The sequence below is a fragment of the Heterocephalus glaber genome, unplaced genomic scaffold (assembly GCF_053883595.1).
Source record: "Heterocephalus glaber isolate CG9 unplaced genomic scaffold, H.glaber_assembly_v1.0 deba00001600, whole genome shotgun sequence".
NCBI classification, from domain to species: Eukaryota; Metazoa; Chordata; class Mammalia; order Rodentia; family Bathyergidae; genus Heterocephalus; species Heterocephalus glaber.
This window is the reverse complement of record NW_028258372.1, coordinates 22,669,930-22,685,781: the sequence shown is the minus strand read 5'-3', so window position 1 is coordinate 22,685,781 and position 15,852 is coordinate 22,669,930. Positions and strand designations below refer to the sequence as shown.

General features: G+C 36.6%; 1 protein-coding gene across 3 annotated transcripts in view; it reads right to left on the bottom strand.

Annotated features, from left to right (window-relative positions):
• Positions 1–5,580: 5,580 nt before the first annotated feature.
• Positions 5,581–15,852, bottom strand: part of Rnf2 (ring finger protein 2) — a 45,464-nt gene continuing 35,192 nt past the window's right edge. For 2 of the 3 annotated variants that reach the window (XM_004862790.3, XM_021242897.2), the window contains 5 exons: positions 13,897–14,057; positions 13,216–13,431; positions 8,062–8,334; positions 7,013–7,184; positions 5,581–6,710 (listed from right to left, as the gene is read on the bottom strand). In XM_004862790.3, coding sequence (XP_004862847.1) covers positions 6,609–6,710; positions 7,013–7,184; positions 8,062–8,334; positions 13,216–13,431; positions 13,897–14,057 — 924 coding nt within the window. In that variant the 3' untranslated portion in view covers positions 5,581–6,608. The remainder of the gene's footprint in view (positions 6,711–7,012; positions 7,185–8,061; positions 8,335–13,215; positions 13,432–13,896; positions 14,058–15,852) is intronic. The other variant, XM_087194439.1, reaches the window with a different exon arrangement.

Below are 15,852 nucleotides of genomic sequence, written 5' to 3'. Positions count from 1 at the left end.
TAGATGACCAACCAGCTATGTTTACGTGCACTCTGTGGTGTTCTCACAATGAAATTACCTAACTCTGCATTCCTTTTTGTTAGCATTATTCAGTGGCACAACTGCACTCTATACAATTTTCTTTTCTTTTTTTTGGTACTGGAAATCAAACTTGGGACCTTGTGCTTGTGAGGCAGGCAGCAGAACCACTGAGCTAAATCCCCAGCCCCTTACAATTTTCTTTTAAATCAAAAGTTACAAATAAAATACAAGAATTTTGAGGGCAGGGCCGATGTCATTTATCTATGAATTTCCAGTGCACAGTACAATGCCTGGCACATGGTGAGCTGCACTCAGCAAGTATCAAGTTCCTTGCAATAAAGAAATGTCGTTCTGGGTAATATAATTTTGTATGAACTCAGAGTTTCTATGCTTTTAGTCAATCAATGACAGATATTGTGTATAAAATGTTTACACAGAGATACTGTGGGCCCTTGAATAGAATGGAAAAGAAACAAAAAAAAAGTTACAAATAAAAGCATATGGACTGAATGTTTCATCATCCCACCCCCCAAAAAAATAAATTGGTGAGGCCCTCCCACATGCAGTATCTGCAAATGGAACCTCTGGGAGATAATTAGGTTTAAAGAAAGTCATGAGTGTGGGGATTCCTATGAGATTCATTTTAATTTTTTTATTAGTACATGCTTGCAATACATAATAACTATATTAGTCGTGAGGAGTTGGTAAGAGTACTTTTTTCAACAGAACAGAGCTCATTTGCTGTCCTCCATGTGATGACAGGGAGAAAGCAGTTCAGCTGTTTGCATGCCAGAGACGGCCCTGACTAGAAGTCTGCCAGCACTGTACTCTTGGACTTCTTGGTCCTCAAAATTAAGGCACAGTGGTGCATAACTATAATTCCAGCTGCTTGGAAGGACAGAGGAGGAGCATCTAGTTCAAGACCATTCTGAGCAACTTAGTAGGATCCTGTCTCAAAATACTATTTTAAAAATTATTTTTCCTATTTTGGGGGGTTGGAGCCTGAAATGAAGGTCTTTAAGTAACACTAGACTACATCCTTAACTCTTTTGAGACGGGATCTTGCTAAGCTTCCCAGGCTAGGCTGGAACATACAATCTTCCTGCCCAAGTCTCCTCTAGTACTGGGATTGTTTTCGTGCACCACACCTGGCAGCTTATTCCTGATTGACCGTCTTTCTTTCAGAACTTTCAGTGGGTCAGAAAAGCATTGTTGAGGATCCCTCGTATTCAGTGAAGTGCTTTTCTCCTGCTGCTTCCAACTGTTTTGTGGATCAATTTGAGCTTACTGTAATTTGTTGCGTTTTTTGGATGTGCAATTTGACATTTTTCATCAAATTTTGGAGTTCCTGGATGTTATTTGTTCACATACTCTCCTGAAATTTGCATTCTACAAATTAATAGTGTTATGGAAGTCTATTTTTAATTAGCCTGTTATCAGGTTCATTAATTCTAGCAGTTCAAATCTGTTGAGACTCTCTAGATCAGTGGTGGTAAACCTGTGGCACACATGCTGCAGCTGGCTGTTACCACTGAAAGCTCTAAAAGGTTCACCATCACTGCTCTACACCATTTTAAATTTTGGTTACTGTACTTGAACTCAGATTTCTTTTGGTGATAAATTTCTCTTAATATTTAGTCCCTTAATGGCTTTAGTTGTTTAGACATGTTTACAAAAAGCCAACTTAAAGTATTTGATTAAGCCTAACATCTGGGGCTTCTTCATAGATAGTTCCTGTTCCTGTCTTGTAATGTTTTGCTTAAAAGACTATTTGAGAACTCTTTGAATACTAGAATTTTTTGCCCAGACTTGTCTTACTGTTTTCTTAGAGACCTTCTTGAACTCATTTTTTGGGGGGAGTACCGGCGCAGCAGGCAGCGAAACCACTGCGCTAAATCCCTGGCCCATGAACTAATTTTCTAAGATATGCATTCTTTGCTGTGTGAACACTGGAGTCTTTGCTTTATTAGCTGTGTAATCAGCTACTCTCTGGGAAGAGATTTCTTTAAATGTCTCAAACACCGTGTTGGGATTATGCCTTTGACAGTCCAGCAAGAAGTTTAAACTGTGCCTTAGCTTCATTTTCTGCCTACACAGAGCCTCAAGTCCTGACACAAGTGAAACTAGTGCTTTCTTAGGGTTCTTCTGAGCAGCCCTACTCAATGCATTCAAGATTCCCAGGAATATGATGGAGCTTCCCTCCCACCACCTATTTTTTGGTCAGCCTCTTTTCAGCCCCTACTGCCTCAGGCAACTATATTAGAATAATTTTCACAAACGCCCTGGATATTGAGCTATTTGCACTAAGTGTGGGCTGAATCCGATTAAATAAAGCTCTGAAAATAAATGAGATGACATCCAGGCTAAACACCGACAACTCTTTGAGGTAAGTTTTTGGGGTGGTTTAATGGCTGTTTGGGGGGCTCCAAATGTGTTCTTTTGAGGGAGCTTCAAGTTCCCTCCAACAGCTGGTGGTAGGCTGCTGGTTCTCACAGTATCAAGGTTACAGTGGGGCAACAGAAAATGGGATGGGCTGTTAAACACTAAGAAACTGCTACATTTAAAGGTTCTTCCAATTGTTAGATGCCTTTGCTTAATTCTAGAGTTCTGAAAAAGTTGATTTTTTTATAATGTTCTTACTGCTGTGGCAACAGTGGATTTTCAGAAGTTCTTACCTGACAAATACAGAAAAGCTCTTGTCATTTTTATAGTTATAATTGCACACTAATATTTCTTTCTTATGGTTGATTAGCAGTAATGCCTCAGTTCACGAACACTTCTGTTTGCCAACAGTTCAGTTTGGAAACAAAACCATTTGGCAAAATTTTGCTTCTGTTCACATCAGGAGACAAATACAACCACACAAACATAATCACAACCATCTTCCCCACAACTGTAAAACAAATTAAGTTCGTAAACCAAGGTACCATTTTGGGAAATACTTCCCAGATAGAAATAAAATGGATGTTTAGAAGATGACTTTTCTCACATAGCATGTAATTATTTCATCCATGTCAGCATCCTCAACCTTCGCTTTCTCAAATGCACTTTCCTCATAAGGTTAATGATAATGTACCAGATGTGGTGGTACATACCTATAATCCCAGCTACTCAAGAAGCTGAAGCGGGAGGGTCCCAGGTTCAAGGCCTGCCATGTGGTCCTGTCTAAAAAATATTTAAAAAGTAAAAAGGACTGGGGATTGTAGCTCAGTAGAGTGCCCTGGGTTCAATCCCCAGCAGCACAAAAAGAGACAATATAAAACTTATTACAAAGCTACAATAATCAAAACAGTGTAGCACTGACCTAAGGACAGACGTACAGACCACTGGAATACAAAGCTTCAAAATTAAACCCTCACATACAAGGTCAACTGATTCTAAACAAAGGCAACAATGTCATTTGTTATGGCTTGTGTCTAGATGTCCGCCCAAAGCTTCATGTGGTCATAGGTGGGGCTTTTCAGAGGTGGCTGGATCTAGAGTATGTCATGCTGGGAATAAGTGTGTGATGCTGGGTCAAAGGTATGCTGTTACTTAAATTAGTACACTGACTGGCTTGGCATAGTTCTGGGCTAGATAATGGGAAGGCCCACACTGGGTATGAGTGCTACCTGCCCAAAGGGTGGTAGCCTAGACAGAATGTAAGGGACAGAAAGAGGGCTGCTATTGTTGGTTGCTGTTTGCTACCTTGCTCCCATCTGCTGTCATGAACTGTTTCTCCTCTGCCATGCCACCCTGCCTTGGAACCAGCTGTGAACTGAAACCTACAACCTGTGAGCTACAATAAACCTTTCTTCCTTTAACTTTGGGTGCCAGGTATTTTGTCTTAGCAACAAGAAAAGTAACTAAGACACCATTCAATGAAGAATAGATTATCCTCTGAGAAAATTGGAAATCCACATGCAAATGAAAAAAGTGGGACCTTGACCATTTCCATTAAAAAATTAAGAAATGGATCAAAGACCCTAAAGAGCTAAAACTATAAAACTCTTAGAAGAGGAAAATTTTCATAGCATTGGATCAGACACTGACTTTTTCAATATGGCACCAAAGGAACAACGAACAAAAGAAGAAAAAATATGCTATACTTTATCAAAATTAAAATATTTTGTACATCAAGGGTACTGATCAAGAGATAAGAAAACCTAGAGAAAATATTTTATCATATACTTAATGACAGACTAATATCCAGAATACATAAAGAACTCCTATAATTTGACAACAAAGTAACCCAACTTAAAATGGGTGAAGGAGGAAGGCACCTATAGTTCACACTACCGTATTTAGGAAGACTACTGTATGCAGAAGGATTGGTTGAGCCCAGATTAGCCCTGGGTAAGACCTGACTAAAAAAAAAAAAATTAAAAGAGGTAAATTTGGTTTATGTAGTTACCAGAATAAATTTTAAAATAATAAAGTATCCAAAAGGAGTTCATCACAACAGATGAGCCAAATGAGCAAGTGGTTATAGAAATTACTAATTTAAGGTCGTATTTTATGAAATCTTAACTAGTAGTAACAGCCAACAGTATTTCTCCTCCCCCTGTACAAAACACACACATTTGCTCAACACAATACATTCAGTGCTCTATCAAATACCTAATTATATTTTGCAAAGGATTACACATCCAATGACTTCACTAATGATGCAAACAGTTTATATCCTCCCATACTGACAGATAAAAACACATAGATTCTCTAAGCACAAAGCTTATATTCACAAATAACTTTCTGCTGAAAGACAAAATTTCAATTAATAACCACAATGGGAATTTATTTAACGCAACCACTAATCTAATATCATCAATAAAATCTAAACAGTTTTAACCACAAAACCAGGGTTATATTCAATGGACATGCATTAATAATCTATACAGTTTAACATTACACCAGAAAAGAAATTGAATATAAAAGTATTCTTTAAATTTTGGTAGTTTTCAAATTTCATGGCACAAATTACCAAAAAACAAAAACAAAAAACAAAAAACAAAAACCCTGTAAAAACAGATTTCAAATATTTTCAATAAAATGGTAAAAAATTGAGTAAGCCTTTAAGTTTTCATATTTGGCTTAAGATTTAAAACATCAAGCTGGCCCCAATCTGTCAAAATTGACAGATAAACATTTACAACAAATAGACTTTAGTTACAATGGTACGGCAGGTCTAACTCCCTCCTATCAAAACCCTTTGGGGTTAATTTCTCAATGCAAACGTAATATAAACTTGAAGACATACCTAGAATCAAGACAGGGATGAAAAATAACATACAAGTCAATCTTATTTCTGACATGTAAGCGTAAACCCTTTTGGCTTCCAAACAGTCAATACTGTCCCTCAATAGAAACTAAGAATAGAATGACTTTACCTTATGGTTGACATTTTTCTACAAAATTATTTTTCACTATGTGTCAAAGCAGAGTTCAAACTCTTATAACTTCCTTCTATAGAGTGTAATTAGCAGAGCATCAAATTTATAAACTAATATGGCAACTTCAAATGCTAAGCACACTTTTCAAACAAGCAAATTGTTTCCCCATTGTTTATTTGTATGTGTCATATTAATTCTTTTTTTTTTTTTTTTTTGGTACCAGGGATCAAACTCAGGACCTTGCACTTTCGAGGCAGGCACCAGAACCACAGAGCTAAATCCCCAGCCCTGCCATATTAATTCTTGAAACTTATGTGACTACTACCAATAAGAAATGAATTAGGAAGCTTTGAACATATCTTGTACTTTTCATCAAGGTTAAAGTGCAAAATATCTCCGTATCTCTGATATTTTAATAGGAAAAGAACATTAAACACATATAATAGAGGAAACGAAGACAGTAGAATACAAAAAAGAACTCTTAAATATATAATTGAGGACTACATATTACTACTAATTCTTCTTTCTTCAGTGAAATCTATTAATGAACCACGTTCTCATAGAACTTAAAATTTTGTTTGATTCTCTTCCCCATGACCAGAAATTCTAAACTTACAGGGAAAAAAATGGAAAAAATAACATTGCATGACAATGGACACCAAGTTCATAAAGAACTTCTTTTTAAATGTGATATTATGGAAGAAAACACCATGAAAATTATAATCCTATGAGAATTGTTTTTAAGCACAGTAAATTTGAGCCTTGGTCTTCATGAAGATACTACAGTTTATATAGAAAACTATAAATATACAAGACTCGGGGCGGGGGTGGAATACATACTACTATATTTAATATTCCATAGGCCTAAAAAACTTTTGAGGGGAGAGGGAAAAATGATAGCCAATTGAATCTTTAAGAATACATAAATATGAAAAATTCCTGGGTCAAAGAGTGCTCCAAATGGAACTATACTTTTGAAAGCATACAACTTAGATACATTTTTTAAAGGAAAGAAAAAGTACTGAATAACTGCAGTCCCTTCCAAAAAGTAAATCTTAAATTAAGGGGAAATAATTCTAATAGTGTAAACGAGTCTGGCTCAGGAAGGAAACTGAACAACATATCCAAGATCTGTCCATAAAAGTAATGATGGCACATCTTTAATATTAAAGAATTAGGGTATAAAAAAAGTTCAGTCCAGAATTGGTTTTTAAAAGCTCATTTGTGCTCCTTGGTGGGGGCGTAATAAAGTTCCATGGGTTTGTTCACTTTCCAGTATTTCTCACTGACCAATTCCAACGAAAAAGAGCCATTTAATACCTACAACAAAAAAGAAAAAAAATATGGAAACTTGTGAAACAAAAACAATAGAACAAAAAGAGCTCCACATATTTTTTTTTTTTAAATCTTAGGAATACCTGTCACATTTGTTCATAACAAGACAAAGAGTATCAAAAAATTAACTACTCTGTGGTTACTTTTTTCTCTCTCAGGTCCTTGTGGTTTTACAGTCTTGTTAGGCCCTCCCACCATCTGCCACTCAATTGGTCAATGTGCTCCCAGTTTCAACAGTCTATTATTTTATTTATTTTTTGTTTTAGTCTATTATTTTAAATACTCACAGTGAACTGGCCACTGGCCGTTGCTATGTAAATGGTATACTGCTTCTCACTGGCTGTATCAAGGTTCATCTGGTTTGATTCTCCTTTGCTTCGAAGTTCTTCTAAAGCTAACCTCACAGCCAAGTACTTTGATAAGTGATCAACAGTGGCATTACCTGAAGTCTTTATGTATCTGGAAGAATGAATCATTAAAAATGTAATGTACAAAATGTATGAAAAAAATGCACTTAAATTATAGAACTATTATATTTCTTTTTTTTTTTGTACCAGGGATCGAACTCGGGACCTTGCACTTGCGAGGCAGGCGGAGGCACCACTGAGCTAAATCCCCAGCCCTAGAACTATTATATTTCTAAAAAGCTAAGTAAAATGTTCATGTCTCAATTATTGACAAAAGAATAGAAATTTGTTGCTCTATATTCTAAAACTTTTCTTATTGAAAAGCACAGAGGAGAAGAACTTACACACTCACTCACTATCTGACTGCTAGGTCATTAAAGATCCCTTACCTTCTGTAAAACATGACATAAAGTGATAAAATCAAAGAGAAATACAAGAAGTGCCAAAAGTAAAAACAGAACAATATCCTTTAACACCAATGATCAGATCTGCTGGCTACAGCAGCAATAAGAATAGCAATATTTAAGAAACTGCTTATTATCTAGGAAATTTAAATTTTTGGTTAAGAACAACGTATATTAGGGTCAATCTTGCAGTATTCTTAAAAATCATATGTACCATTCAGCCATTCATTCAATAAAATTTGATGTGTATCTACACTCACTGACAGGCAGTGTGCTGCAAATATATCAATAAATTCACTGTTAACACTAGCACCCTGGTATCACCGTTAAGAAATGAGGACGGGCCTTTTTCCTCCTGTCTAGGAAGGTCGCTCCTTTCAGATATACAACTCTAGATGCAAAGTACACAAGGGAGGTAGAAAAACCATTGGCAGTGGGACAACTACTGGCTTTCTACTTCTTGCACAAAGTTGCCTTTTAACTCCAAATTAAACATTCTGAATTCAGATTAACCCACATACTTACCTTGTCTGTGCACTGTCATCTTTTTCCATAAGTGTGGGATGAGGCCTGAATACTAACTCAATTTCACTAGCACCATCCATTACTGGATCAATTGCTACTGTCGCATTGTTATTATCAAGTTCAAGCCCAGAATCATCAGATGTTTTGGTCCGTTTGTTACTAGGGCCTGCTTCCTGATTGCTATGTGTGGATGCATTACTACAGTGCGAACTGTCACCATTATCTTCTGCTCCACTACCATTTTCAATCTGTTGTTTCTTGCCCCGCTGTAATCTAGCAAAAGGGGATTTGGGTGGGAAGAATACATGAAGTGTACATTTAGTGAAAGCATTACATTTGGAGCATGTCTGCTATTAAATTCAGATTCAAAAAAAATCTTGACAATTTAGTGATAATTATTATTGGTAATTATTATTGTTCCCCATATGTCCCTGAAATGAAATCTCACCACATACAAATACTTAAGGCATAAATCATAATATTCTTTGTTTTTGGTACGAGGGATCGAACTCAAGACCTTGTGCTTGCAAAGCAGACACAGCATCACTGAGCTAAATCCCTGGCCCTTAAATCATAATATTCTTTTTTTTTTTGGTTTTTTGAGGCAGGGTCTCCCTTTCTAGTTCAGGCTGGGCCTGAACCCACTATGCAGCCCAGGCTGGCCTCAAACTCGCAGTGATCCTCCTGCCTCAGCCTCCCGAGTGCTGGGATCACAGGCATGTACCACCATGCCCAGCTTTTTTTTGTTTTGTTTTTGGGTAGCGATCGAACTCGGGACCTTGTGCTTGCGAGGCAGGTGGCAAAATCACTGAGCTAAATCCCCGGCCCTAAACCATAATGTTTTCAAGCAAACAAAATTTAAAGAATGGTAAACATTCTATCCCCCCCCCCCCGCCCTATTCCTTTTGATTTCTTACAAAGTCTGCCAATTCAATGTAACCAACACAGTTACAGATGCAACTGACTAACCAATTACTGGACAAGGCATTTTGTGCACATAATCTCATTTATTCTTCAAAACAACCTAGCAAGAGAGTAACATTACCATTATTTTGTAGTTGAGAAAACCAAAGAAACTGAGGTACAAAGTTAAATAATCTTCCTACATTAATGTAAGTATCTATCAAAAAGAAAGAAAAGGAAAGGGGAAAGGGAAGAGATACATGATGAAAAAGAAGTATGAAAGAATGTGGGCCGGGGATTTAGCTCAGTGGTTTCGCCACCTGCTGTGCAAAGTGCAAGGACCCAAATTCAATCCCTGGTACCAAAAAAAAAAAAAAAGTACGAAAGAATGACAAGCACTTCTAAGAATAGTGTCATGTTGATTGCAACAAGCAAATAATGGCCCACTGGTTAAAAAAGATGATCAAGAATTCATGGTCGTGTGGTTTATAAATTAAAGAAAATAAAGGAAAGGGCAGGACACAGGGAGGCACTTTTTGGAGATGGGAAAGGGGATCAGCAGAAGGGAGAGGGAGGAGGAAAAGGATGGTAAAGAGACCCAAAATATATATATGACCAGTTAATTCTTACTTTTAAAAAAATCTAAATAATTTCAAAACTAAGACAGGATGACCTAAATATTAACTGGCAAAACTAAGATTCAAAAAGATACAAATACATGCTCTGAAATGTTACTTAGCCTTCAAAAGGAAGAAAATCCTGTCTATGCCACCATATAAATGAGTATGTTGAGGATATTGTGGGAGGTAAAATAAGCCAGTCACAATAAGACAAACACTGTATGCTTCCACCTATATGAGTCATTAACGCATGGAAACAAAGTAAAAAAAGAGAAAGAAATGCAGAGTAACTGATTAATGGGTAATTTTAGTTTTATAAGATGAAAAGAGTCCTGGAGATTTGTTGAATAATGTGAATAAACTTAACACAACTGAATCCCATGCTTATAAATGGTTTTTAAAAGTTAATTTTAGGTCACATTTTTAAAACCACAATGTTTTAAAAACACACAAACCCAAATAACAGGACAACAAACCTCAATAATGACAACATAAAGATGATACTTAAATATGTTCTAAAATTCACAACAGAAGTGAAATTTTTAAAAAAGTTTAGTTGACTATAAATTGAAGTATTCTAATAAGTTCCCTAAGAACTTTATTTTTACCCCATAACTCTTTCCAAAACAGGACTGCAGTGACAGCTAGATTAATATAATTTCAGAAAATATTTAACTAATGCTCAGATAAAGGCAAACAGCCTATTTATATCCTATGTTTATCAAATTACATCTATAATAGTACATACTGTACTGATGGTAACATTTTAAGAATAACACCAATAATCTTGAATGTCATATGAAGTACAATAAAGCAATCAATATAAATATTTAGCCTTGAAAGGAACATGTAAGAACATATGACTTTATGAAAATATTTGGAAAACTAGAAATAGAATCTGAAAAACATGTAGACTCCAACATAAGTATTTCAACAGAAGACAGACCTAGACTGCTATACACTGAGCAAAATTTTAATTCAATATAAAGGAAGAACTTCACAATTTTTTCACAGATTCAAAAATATTTACTGAACAGCTGCTTTAAGCCAAACATGGTTCTCAGTACTGGAGTTGAAGTCAACGAGACTGACATAATCTCTGCCCTATCAAGACATACTGTAATGCGGCAAACAACATATGTAGAGAGGGCCGGGGATTTAGCTCAGTGGTTCCGCCGCCTGCCTCACAAGCGCAAGGTCCCGAGTTTGATCCCCAGTACCAAAAAAAAAAGCTACAAGTGCTATGGAGAAAAAACAGGCAGAGAAAGGTAAGGAAGTACGCAGTCCTATGGTGGATGAGAACTTAGTAGACACTTGAAAAAAAGTGAAGGAATATTTGATGTGGATTGTTAAGAACCTCTGAAAGAGTAAAACTACAAAGGCCCTGAGGCAGAAACATACTTGGTGAGATTGAAGAACAGTAAGGAAGCCTTAATAAAGTTGCCAACAAATAAAAACGATTTCCTATCACACAGACCCACTGCTAGAAACATTCAAGTAAAACCAAAGCACTGTAAAGGATTTTGCTGATTGTTTCTCATGAAAGACTAAACAACCATTGAAGTTTTTCCAAATCTTAAGAGTATATTATTCTTTTTAAAAAACACACTCAAGGGCCGGGGATTTAGCTCAGTGGTTCCAGCACCTGCCTTGCAAGCACAAGGTCCCGAGTTCGATCTCCGGTACCAAAAAAAAAATAAAAAACACACTCAACATTTATTACATTAAAAAAAAAAATAGTGGGTAAGCTCAGGCTTACATAGTTAAAATGGAACACATCTTTTGGGATTTTTTCTTTTTGGTACCAGGGATCAAACTCAGGATCTCATGCTTGCCAGGCAGGTGCTGTGCCACTAAGCTACATCCCTGGCTCTTGGAACACATCTTTTAACCTGTAACCCAGTGGTTTTTGACCTTGGTTACACATCAGAACCACTAGGGCCAGGGATTTAGCTCAGTAGTTCCAGCGCCTGCCTCACAAGCACAAGGTCCTGAGTTTGATCCCCAGTACCAACCCCTGCCCCCCAAAAGTGTACCTAGGTGCCAATTACTTGGTCTTGAGTGATACCTGAAGCCCTCAGGTTAAAAGCTTTACAGGTGATTCTGATATTTAGTCAAAGTAACAACCATTAGATTGAGATGATGCTTTTTAATGGCATCTCCTACTTTGGAAAATAATGATCATCCCTAAAGCCTGAATAAATTAGGAAAAAAAGAATGGGGGTAAACCAGATGCACAGATTATGCAGGGTCTAGGGAGCCATCACTAGGGTTTTGTTGGGGGGGTGGTTGTTTTGTGAGACAGGGTCTCACTACGCACTTCAGACTGGCCTTGAACTCACTATGTAGTCCAGGCTGGCCTCAAACTCATGGTGATCCTCCTGCTTCATGCTCCCAAGTGCTGAGATTACAGGGGAGCACCACCACACCTGGCAAGGTTTTGTAGCTTTTAACCTAAAGTGAAAGAATATACTAGAAGATTCTAGGGAAAGGACAATCATGATGTGAATTTCAATTTAACAGAATCACTCTGACTACTGTGTTGAAAACAGACTGCGGGAGTAGCATGGAAAGTAAAAAAACTAGCTGGAAGGCTATTTTAATATTTCAAATGATGGTGCTGGCCTGGGCCAATAAGGATATACTATGGAGAAAACAAAAAAATTTTCTATTTGTTGAAAAGAATAAAGATTTAAGGATGATTTCAGAGTTTATGTCTAAAGCAAATGGAATGATGGAGTTGCCATCAACTAAAATGATCAACAATGAAGAAAAGGGCCAGGGATTTAGCTCACTGGTACTGTGCCTGTCTCACAACCGCAAGGTCCTGAGTTTGATCCCCAGTACCGGAAAACAAACAAACAAAAACCAAAACAATGAAGAGAAGCAAGGAGTAAGAATCAAAAGTTCAGTAATTTTGAGATGCTTATTAGCTATTTAAGAGATGAAATCTAAAATTCACAGCAGTCCAGCCTGGACATATACATCTGGGAATCATTGGCACAGCAGATGGTATTAAAGCCAGGAAACTGGTTGAGGTCATCTGGAGACAGACTTCATACTCAAAGAGGACTGATCCTTGGGATATTCTACTTTGAAGAGTCAAGGGAACTGGAATAAACCTACAGGGGAAACTTAGAAGGAGCAGTTGGTGACATAAACAGGGAACCTAGAAGAATGGGTCTCCCAAAAATTAGGTGAAGAAAACTATCCAAGGAGGAAAGAGAAAGTGTGTCAAATGCCATTCAGTAAGATGAGGTCTGAGAATCAGTCATTAGATTGCATAATGTTAAGGTCAGTAACAACTTTCACAAAGGCAGTATGATGGGCGACTGTGAGGATGAAAGCCTGACTGAAGGATGTTCATCATAAAACAATGGAAAAGGAAATATAGCCAACTCTTTCAAGTTTTGCTTGAAAGAAAAGATGAGAAATAGGATGGCAGGGGTAATCCTAGTATTTTAAATCAAATACCCTATCACACCTAGAAGCATATTATACCTGTATGAAAAGGTAATCGTTGCAGAATTGCTATTTTTTAATGTATTTTACATTTTTCAAAAAGTAAATTCAACATTTAATAAAGTGTTCCCAAAAATGGTCACTCTCTCTGGCCCTCTTTCCCAAATACCTGTTCATGGCCTGGATCTTCAGACCTTCTTCAATGCTATGACTGAGTGCCTGCTGATTATTGTGCTTGTTGATCCTGGCTAATACTCTCTCTTGATGAGCTTCATACTCATCACGACTTGGATAAATTTTGCTGATGAGTGCATCAAAGTTTGGGTCTGGCCTTAGTGATCTTTTGGAAACTAGTTTTTTCCGACAGGTAGGACATTCTTTGTTACTAAATAAAAAGAGAAGGGAAGAAAATGTAAATGATACAAGTATCACTGGGTTAAAAACAAAAATATCCAGCTTCTATTCAGTTACCATCTTTACTGCAATACCTTTCTGAGGTCACAGAAATTTAAAATGATTATCCAGAATTTCTTTAAATCTCCAACAAGTAGGTAAAAGCAAAATTTTGCCAACTTTAGATACTACCACTGCCAAAAGAGAAAACTTTAAATACTTCTCAGTGATCATTTACACATAAGCATTTTAGAAACAAAAATCTCTTCTTTCCTCAATTTAAACTTCCCCTTTCTGATATCCAAACCATACATGGAAAAACTATTTATTTATATGTTATCAATTCTCTTACTGAAATAACTTTCATAAGAATATTATTTTATATACTTCAAACTCCAGAGAGCTACCTATAGTCACGTTACAATGTGAATAACTAGTATAATTCATTTGAACATACCCACTTCTTAGGGCTGTGATAATACAATCTGCACAAAAACGGTGCAAACACTCCTTTGTAGTCATAGTGTTTTTCAACATATCCAAACAAATTGGGCACATTAATTCGCTGTGAAGACTTCTCGGTGAAACCACAATTTCCAAGCCATCTGTTATTGCCTCCTGTAAAAGGGTAAGAGTCACTTCCAAATTAAAGCACTACTTATTTTTTAATATGGCAAATTCAAATATATAAAATCACTGAAAAGGGTAAAAATGAACATCTATCTGCCTATATTCAGCCAGCACTCTTGTCAACTCACAGGCAATCTTGCCTTAGCTGTAATCTTCTAACTCCTTGTAACCCCATCACCACTGCATTATGTAAATTCTTATTTTAAAATTAAAGAATATATTAATAAGATAATAAGTGGGAAATTATCCTATTTTTAAAAAAACATTGAATTTGGGCCGGGGACTGAGCTCAGTGGTTTCACCGCCTGCTGCGCAAGCACAAGGACCCAAGTTCGATGTCCAGTACCAAAAGAAAGAAAGAAAAACAAAACAAAACAAAAAAACCACTGAATTTGGAACCATAGGCCTTAGTAATTCTCATTATATAAATTAGCTTTATGACTCTATATAACAGTTCTATTATCTGAAAATGATAAAGTTTGGATTAACTGAACCAAGAATTCTTTCATCTTCAATTATTATACCATTTTGACAAATTATGTTTGATACTGCCCATTGTATCTTAGGATTCCAGAAAAGTAACTAATTAACAGAATTTCACTTTAAAATCACTTCTGAACCTCAAAAAGTCTTGTCCCACAAAGGAATTTTATAAAAAGTGGTTAGGTTCTCAGGTTAACCTCATAAGCATAGTGCATCTGGGGTGTAACATGAATTTCTGATTTAAGTGGCCCTAAAAATATTTCTCTGCAAAAATGTTTTTGGAGTTCTGATGTAGAAGTCCAGGACCATCTCCCTCTGCTGCAAGGGAGTCCTACTTGTTTACCACCACCACTACTCCCCCTCCACATAGGTGGCACCACTGAGGACAAAGACTACTAACTCCAAAGCCTCTGATATTGGCTCCTATGGACTGAGGAGTATTCTAGTTCTAGTATATTGAAAAGGAGTATAGTTTCTGTAAATGTAAGGAGTTTCCAATTGCTACCTATACTTTGTTTCCACTGGCTCTCCATCACACTTGTGCTTTCTTTAACATGGTGAAACATCAATTACTCCACAAGAAAAGACATAGAAATTATAGACAATGCCCATAAAGAGCTCAAGTAAAATATATTTACATTTATAATAACAACCACCACTATTATCAAGTGACTGGTATGTTTCAACCTCTCTATAAAGCATTCTCCATAGTATTATATTTTACTTAGACAAGCTTATTTTTTTCCTTTTATGGGGTACATAGGAAATTTTAATAAATGTACACAATATATAATAATCAGAGTAGCTGCTATATCTATCACTTGGGACATTTATCTTTTCTTTTTTTTTTCGAGGCTCGAACTCGGGTCCTTGCGCTTGCACAACAGGTGGCGAAACCACTGAGCTAAATCCCCAGACCCATTTATCTTTTCTTTATGTTGGGAACACTCAAAATCCTCTCCAACATGCAAACTTATGATTTAGGAATTATAATTTCTATTTTATAGGTGAAGAAATTTATTATTCAGTGAGTATGATAACCCACTTGGATTTCTAACAGAATCCAACCCTGGCTAAACCAATCACCTGTGCTCTCCAGGTCTGTGCTTGTATAGGGGTGTAGTACTATGTGGGAAAAGGAAAACCAGATTGACATCACAAAAAATTTCACTAGCCTCCAATGGGTATTAAAACACTGCTCAATAACTGATTAATATAACAATTCTTTCTCTATCCTATCTTATACCTTTACTTCTCTCTGCAAATCTCTTACTACCTGCCAGATTACTTTATCTCATAC